Source organism: Mus caroli, unplaced genomic scaffold (genome assembly GCF_978045245.1).
Source record: "Mus caroli unplaced genomic scaffold, Mus_caroli_1 scaffold_14, whole genome shotgun sequence".
Taxonomy (NCBI): Eukaryota; Metazoa; Chordata; class Mammalia; order Rodentia; family Muridae; genus Mus; species Mus caroli.
In genome coordinates, this window is record NW_028227269.1 from 101,552,165 (window position 1) to 101,559,984 (window position 7,820).

At 47.5% G+C, this 7,820-nt stretch overlaps 1 protein-coding gene across 3 annotated transcripts; it reads left to right on the forward strand.

Moving 5' to 3' along the window:
• Positions 1 to 1,692: 1,692 nt before the first annotated feature.
• On the forward strand, positions 1,693 to 7,820 carry LOC110307107 (uncharacterized). 3 transcript variants are annotated; one of them, XM_029484849.2, is made up of 7 exons: positions 1,693 to 1,850; positions 2,933 to 3,084; positions 4,033 to 4,152; positions 4,884 to 5,018; positions 5,160 to 5,189; positions 6,933 to 7,094; positions 7,486 to 7,820. In XM_029484849.2, the coding sequence occupies exons 2-7, from the start codon at positions 2,967 to 2,969 to the stop codon at positions 7,743 to 7,745; spliced, it is 825 nt and encodes a 274-aa protein (XP_029340709.1). In that variant the 5' UTR covers positions 1,693 to 1,850; positions 2,933 to 2,966; the 3' UTR covers positions 7,746 to 7,820. The 3 variants fall into 3 exon arrangements, with proteins under 3 accessions (XP_029340709.1, XP_021035012.1, XP_021035014.1); XM_021179353.3 differs by lacking the exon at positions 4,884 to 5,018; XM_021179355.3 differs by lacking the exons at positions 1,693 to 1,850; positions 2,933 to 3,084; positions 4,033 to 4,152; positions 4,884 to 5,018; positions 5,160 to 5,189 and adding an exon at positions 5,404 to 6,852.

Here is a 7,820-nt window from a genome sequence, read left to right on the forward strand (position 1 = left end):
CTCCCTGCCTCTTCCAACACCAAGCACAGTGTGGTGCACAGATATATACACCCAGACACGATACTCATGCACATAAGAGAGTAAAAATAAATATACATTTTTTTTAAGGAAAAGGCTTCCTACTAGGCCTACAACTAGTAGTTGTAGTAACAGTGACAATAATAGGCTCTGGCTAATGTACAAAGATAGCTGGACACAAATGGAAGATTTTACTAACTTATTGACACCATAGGCTTAGCATTCGGCAGGAACTGTCACCCTTCAGACTCTTTCAGACCCAGCCCCAGGGTACACTTTGAATATTTAACCAGAGACAGGAGACTGAAAGTCAGGCAGCTTGGGCAGATGGGAGATTTCTACAGCAAAGGTATTGCCGGAATTATTATTATTATTATTATTATTATTTTATTTATTTATTTATTTATTTTTGGTTTTTCGAGACAGGGTTTCTCTGTATAGCCCTGGCCGTCCTGGAACTCACTTTGTAGACCAGGCTGGCCTCGAACTCAGAAATCCGCCTGCCTCTGCCTCCCAAGTGCTGGGATTAAAGGCTTGCGCCACCACACCCGGCCAATTCAGCCCTTCTTAATAAGAGGTTAGGGGGTTTGATGGCAGACTAGGACTTAAAGGTGGCTGTGACCTTGAGGTGCTCTGTTGAGATGCCCTTTAGAGCCTGTTCTTTGATATGGGGAGGGGATTAAGGTCTGACTATGAGTCAAGGTTGTTGCCCGTTGTTACAGGAATGGAGCCAGATTTGGGTTCATTCTTGGTGAACAACAGCAAAAACCTTCTCAGCCACCCTAAACTTCAATCATGGTACAAAATTTTATTTTCTACAGAGTATAAGTGTCTTAGTCGGGGTTTCTATTCCTGCACAAACATCATGACCAAGAAGCAAGTTGGGGAGGAAAGGGTTTATTCGGCTTACACTTCCACACTGCTGTTCATCACCAAAGGATGTCAGGACTGGAACTCAAGCAGGTCAGAAAGCAGGAGCTGATGCAGAGGCCACGGAGGGATGTTCTTTACTGGCTTGCCTCCCCAGGCTTGCTCAGCCTGCTCTCTTATAGAACCCAAGACTACCAGCCCAGAGATGGTTCCACCCACAAGGGGCCTTTCCCCGTTGATCACTAATTGAGAAAATGTCTTACAGTTGGATCTCATGGAGGCATTTCCTCAACTGAAGCTCCTTTCTCTGTGATAACTCCAGCTGTGTCAAGTTGACATAAAACTAGCCAGTACAATAAGAAACCAAGTGATATTTCACTTTCATTCCTTTCATATTGGAGACATTCCACTTTGTGTAACTTAATATTAAATTCGACTTCGTGCAACTTAATATTTTCTAAGTGACATTATTAATAAATGTTTACAACCTCAATTTTATTACTTCAAGTTTATCCCACAGCACTGTCACTGGAAGGGAAAAAACCCACTGGCAAACTTGTAATATTTTACAATACTTTGTAAACCGATTAACAATCAGAACCCTCAGTAAAAGAATAGTGAATTTTTCTTCCCAGCCAAAACAGATTTCGACACCGCAGTGGGGATGGAAATCTTTCTCATTGGCTGCCTTCCATCACTGAGTGTATCTGCAATCTGAGTGGATTTGTCATGCCTGGAGAGAGCTGGGGAATTCGAAACCTATCTTATTGGCTGTCTTCAGTCAGTGGGTGTATCTTCAGCTAGAGTGGATTTGTCAGGCCTGGAGAGAGCTGGGGAAATCGAAACTTCTCTCAGCCGCTGTCTTCAGTCACTGGGTGTGTCTTCCTGCACAGTGGACTTGTCAGGCCTGGAGGGAGGAGAGGAAATCGAAACCTATCTAATCCTCTAGTTTACATCATTGGGTATGTCTTCTTTGACCACAGTAGAGTTTTCCACTCTGAAATGAACTGGGTTTTCCAGAAACGAACCCAAGATCCAGCTGTTGGTAGTAGTGTGTGTGTGTGGGGGGGGAGGTGTCAGTTGGGGTCTTCAGGAAATCTTCAGTGGGTAGGTCCAGAACAGAGACCCTATTCAGATGCCCCTAGGCCTAGGAGGCAAAAGTCCTCAGAGGCTGAAGGGAGGCCAATGTACAGTCGCTCTCAGAAGTCGTCTAGTTCTTGCAAAGGCACCTATCTGTAAAGGTAATAGGTTATTTTTCCTGAGCTGGCGCAATGAGATAATTCAAGTCAGATTAATTCTATATAGGCAGTTTTATGGGGAAGCTGCTCTCAGGCAAGATCACTGGCCACAAGGACCAAGTTCTGGGACCTCATTATGGGGATAGGAGGATGAGACGGAGACATGTGCACACACCAAGAGAGAACAGAAGTCCAGGAATAGACAGTTAGACACCAGCGTGTCTGGACCATTTAGGGAAGAGGCCTGGGCTTTTGGCAGCCCAGCCTCTGGGCTGGACAGTTAAAGGGTTGGGCCAAGGTATGCCAGGGAGGGACTGAGGAATGCTGGGAGAACCTGGAGGCCAGGTCTGGAACCTGGAGGTCAGGTCTGCTTTGACATGTCAAATATGCACCTCAGTCTCTTGTCCTTGGGTCTGAAACCAAATAATGCGTGTGTTCCTAGAAGGAAGGGACCCCAGGCCCTACTAGTCTCTGAAGGCTAGAGGGTAGTTGAAGTGAGCTATAAGGGTTAAGAGTAATGTAGTCAGCCTGCCACCCGTAAGCAGCTGGACCAGGCTGGTTTGGTGCCTAAGGTCTTTGCTATGGAGCCTTCTGACCTGGAGTGAATCACTTGCACTGTCTAAAATGGCTCCTTAATCCCTACAAGAAGCAGGATCTCAGACCTTAGGGCTAGGGCCAAGCCCAGTGTGGCCACCCATTTTGAGCAGCCTCTCTCTCCAGCTGGGAGCCATTCAGTGTTTGCAGGTTCATTGGTGGAATCCAGCTCTTGGTCTCCAATCTCGTCAAAAGTCCAATTCACTCCATAGATTCGGTTCCTGTTTGGAAATTTAACTGGTCGTCATGGCATTTTCGGGCACAGGGACACTGGTGGCTTCCATTGTCTCCAAGGTGACATCTTCAGCAGCCATGGTCAAAGCTGGAGGGGCAGTCTCTGGCACCATTCTAGCTGGTTCGAAGGGTGAGTGCCCATGGAAGAATGGAGAGTGGGCTGGGGGATGGGGCCAGGGACAGCTATGGAGCATGTAGCATCCTGACCTCAGAGCTGCCCACTGTCTCACATCCCATAGTCTTGACTCTGAAAAATACCTGAGGGAGCCAAGACTAGTGTATGAGGCTGGGTCTGAGTCCCTAGAAACTCAGACCTACCTGCTTCACAGGGTCGTCCTCTGGAACTTTGGGTCCCCCCCATCTCTTCTCACTGATTCACCAACAAGGTTCACCTTTTGTGGAACTGTCAGTCCTGCTGGCTGTACAAGCCGTGGTACGGACTTAAATAAAGATAGCTCCTTCCTCCAGCTTGTGAAGGCCTCTCTGATTTTATTTATTTAATTTCCTTGCACGAATCTTCTTTCTCAGCCCCAAATTTCCAGCCTGCTGTGGAGATTTTCTTTATCATTTGTCTGGCTGAAAAGGCAATGGATAACCTTCTCAATGGATAGCATTAGGGCATCCTGTTACTTTTCTCACACTTAGAAACGAGGCTCTTAAAAACCCACCCTAAGCCGGGCAGTGGTGGTGCACACCTTTAATCCCAGCACTCAGGAAGCAGAGTCAGGCAAATTTCTGAGTTCGAGGCCAGCCTGCTCTACAAAGTGAGTTCCAGGACAGCCAGGGCTACACAGAGAAACCCTGTCTCGGAAAAAAAAAGAAAGAAAGAAAGAAAAAAAAGCAAACAAACAAACAAATAAACCCAAGAACCAACCAAACAAACAAAGCAAAAAAAAAAAAAAAAACCCACCCTAGAAGATAAAAAATCAGCCGTCTAAATCTATACAGAATCTTTGTGTAGCTTCTTTTTCTTTCTGTAGCCCAGTGGAGATACTCACAGCCCCCCACAGCAGTCTTTTCATGATGGTTTGAGGGATGCATTTCTGACCCCTCTCTGATCTGTGATTTTACCCTCCAGGGCTCATCCTGTTAACACAGAGTGCCCTGGGCTCTGCAACATCTGCACTTGGAGCACTGAAGGTTGGCACCACTTTATCCGGGTTCTCTGCCTCCACCTTGGCTGCTTCCCCCATTGGAGGTAACTGGCCCTGCATGTCCATCCCACACTCCTGCTTTGGGACCCAGGTCTACATGGAGAACAATGACAAGCCACCTCTTTCTTTCCTTTGTGCTTATCAGGAATTCAGAGGGATAGGGAATTTATCAGAGAAGGTAACTTAAGATCAGTAGAATGTCAGAGAATAGAATTTTATTGCATGCATTCACATCTTAATTGCTAGCCTATTACATTAGTTGGTTCCTTGAGTTTTTCTAGTGACCTCAGAAAAGGGTAACATTCTCTCTCTCTCTCTTTCTCTCTCTCTCTCTGCCTCTGCCTCTCCCTCCTCATCCCCTCCCTCTCCCCCTCTCCTTTTCTCTCTCCTCTTGGAATGGAGGCTCACTCTATAGCCCAGGCTAGCTCAGAGAGCACTATGGATGTAGCCCACCATGATTGACCTTAAGCTTGTCACTGGTGTGGCTTTGTTGGAGAAGAAGTGTCACAGGGGGAAGTCTTTGAGTTGCAAAAGCATCACAACTACTTGCCTGGTACCCTGTACCCTGTCACAATGATTGCTTATCCCTATGTCAGTCAAGCCCTCAGCCCTAAATTCTAGAGCCAGTACTCTGTGCTGGGAGGCTACCCACGTGTTCTATGTGTCCTACTTGACTACTGGTCTTTTTCCTTTCTTCATAGAAGCCAGGGCAGTCACCCTACTACCAGCCTGTACCTCAAGCCTCTGCTTTTGTCTGTTTTTTGTTTTGCTGTAGAGGAACCTGCCATGGTGGGCAGGGAGAAGAAAAGTGACTTCAGACTTTCCTTCTCCACAGCAGGCAAAGCAGCAAGAAGGCAGAGAAAGGAAGGACAAAGCAAAATCTACCTGAAGGGTTTTGAGTTCTCCAGAGGCCAGCTGTCAGGACCTGCTCAGGGCAGAGCTATGCCCTGGGGTCTCTCTCAGGGATAGGCACACAGGGCTCATTCCTTCCTGTGAGCTGGGTGGGGGAGGGGATAGTGACCATTCTCACAGGATTGTTTTTTCTTTCTAGCCAAGGCTGCTGTGGCTGTGCTTGGGGGAGGTAAGTGACTTCATGCAATGGGTGCAGGTTCCCTTCTAACTCTCCCTGTAAGCGTCAGAGTCAGGACATGCCCCATCTTGTCCCAGTTGGCTTTTCCAGAGGTAGTGGGGCAAACATGGTGATGAAATAGGGAACTGGTTGAAAGAAGGTACTAGAAAGAAGGAAGGAGTGTAGTGGTCTAGAGGCAGGAGAGGCCACACCTCCCTCAGTGCCCATGTCCTCCTGGGAGAGCAGTCACCTTGGGACCTGGTGCATGATTTGAATTCCTTTGAGCTCCTAATTTTTAACCTGAAAGATAAAACGGAACTGTTCATCCCATTTAGTAATTACCAAGGTGGCTCTAGGAAGGAAAAAGCACTTGGAATGTTCTAGAGTTTGCTGTGCGTTGGAGTCTGAGAGTCGCCACACATACCACATGAACACTGATCTTACTTGGAGAAGGCTACTGTGTTGAGCATTCACCCCGGGACTGATTGATCATGGCCTCAGAGAAGACTCAGGATCTAACTGCTATCTGCAACTATAATCCTACAGAGCTCTCAAGCCTGAAATCCACAAGTATCTGCGCCAAGTTATTTTACCAATCAGGATTGAGGGTTAGGAGACTTCCCTAGGAACAGGTCTCTGTTGTACATTTATCCCTTTCCCATTGGGTATGGGGAATCAAGTGTGGTAGGAGACTTGCCTTGCCTAACATTCACGTCGTAGTCTTGGCTAAGATGCCAACCAGGATGTCAGTTACTCATGTTCATGGATATTTCTGTCAGTAGGATGTCAATTCTCCAAGAGGTCTTGGGAACTTAAAAGTTTTTATAACCCCCGACTCAAGGTGGAAGTCTTATTTCAAATGGCTACTTATATTGTGCGATGTTCCTATTATGTTGGGGTCTATACCCAGAGCAACTTATATTGGCAAAACCCATAAAAGCACATAGCCATGTGCAGGAAGTGTGCTGTAGCTTATTGAGGCTACTTATACAAAGCAGTTCTACCTGCCTTCCATTGTGATTGCTTTCTAAAAACATTGAAGCATAGAACATTACAGAATATGCAAAAATTGGGCATGAGAAAGTACTACTAGTAACAGCATAGTAGAAAATTCCTTTGCTACAGTAATCACAGCATAGGAGAAAGCTCCCTTGCAACATTAGGGACAGCTTAAAATGCCTGGCTAGACAAGCAGCAGTTACTCAGGCCTAAGCACTCAGCAGGCACTGTCAGCCTGGTGGGTTCTGACATGGACCCAGCAGGGCTGGGAGATGCCTCCTCCAGTCATTCCAGTTGGGTACCACTTATGTTCTTTGTCTGAGCAAGATGTTCTGTAGAAACACTCACTCAGGGCTGCTCTATTCTCCCCACATTACTCCAAGATAGACATTGAGCCCAGCAAGTGCCTTTCTGAAGGTCTTACTCCAAATCCTAGCCTGGCAAGAACTCCACCCTCATTGATTAACATCTTCTCTCCTACTGTGCTCCCTGAATCCTGACTACCAGCACTCTAGTTCAGAGAGGGCCTCTTGTCTTTCAGAGATGGCCTCTTGCCTTGCCCTTCACCTTTGCTCTCTAGGCTTCCCCAGAGGAGGAGTTACAGGGAAGAGGAGAAGCCCTGGCTCAGTCCCCTCTGCCCATCCTCTCCTTCTCCAGACCCCTGGGAGTCCTTCAGGTTTAACAGAGTATAAGGGGGGAATGGGGGATGGGTGGATCCCTGTCGTCAGTCCACTGACATAGTTCCTCTTCCCACAGCCATGACAGTAGCTGCTGTACCACCTGCACTGAGTGCTGTGGGCTTCACCTCCTCAGGAATTGCAGCCTCCTCTCTAGCAGCTAAGATGATGTCCTTGTCAGCTATTGCTAATGGGGGTGGAGTCCCAGCTGGTGGCCTGGTGGCCATTCTGCAGTCTGCTGGTAAGTGTCATGGCAGGAGGACCAGAGGGAGGACAGGTCATAGCCCACTCTCTCTGTTTCTTTTCCTTCTTTCTGGTGTTTACCAGAGGAGGTGGAGGAGGGAGAGGATAATTGCAGGATGGTTTACCTGGGCTTAACTCTCCCCTTAGGCCTAGCCTTTTCCCTGCAGAGGGGGATGTTATCTAGATGGACTATTACCTAGTGTTCGGGTATGGAGTGTCCCCTGTAAAAGTGATAGTGCTAAACACAGACTCCAGAAACTTTGGGAAAGAGCAGGGATACTGTGGAGATCCCGTTCCTCCAGACATCCGGGTGGTCCTGGCAACTCTGCTGTTCTCTGAGTCCTTAGTTTTATTTCATCATACATTGGTCATCGTCTGTGTCTTCCCAGGAGCTGCTGGACTCTCCATGCCATCTACTGTCCTCGTGGGCTCTGCAGGGTCTGCCGCTGTGGCCAGTGTCATGAACATCTGTGAGAGTATCTACCCTTTTCTCATGGGATCAGAGGTGGCAGACATGGCGACAGAGGTGGCAGACATGGCGACAGAGGTGGTAGACATGGAGACAGGGGTGGCAGACATGGAGACAGAGGTGGCAGACATTTCAACAGAAGAGGCACTGCCCAACTTGTCTAACACAGAGAAGGATTAATTGCCCCCAGGCGACAATCTCCTAACACATATTGCCTAGGTGGAAATAAGAAATAAAACCAAGTTCTTGCCAGTC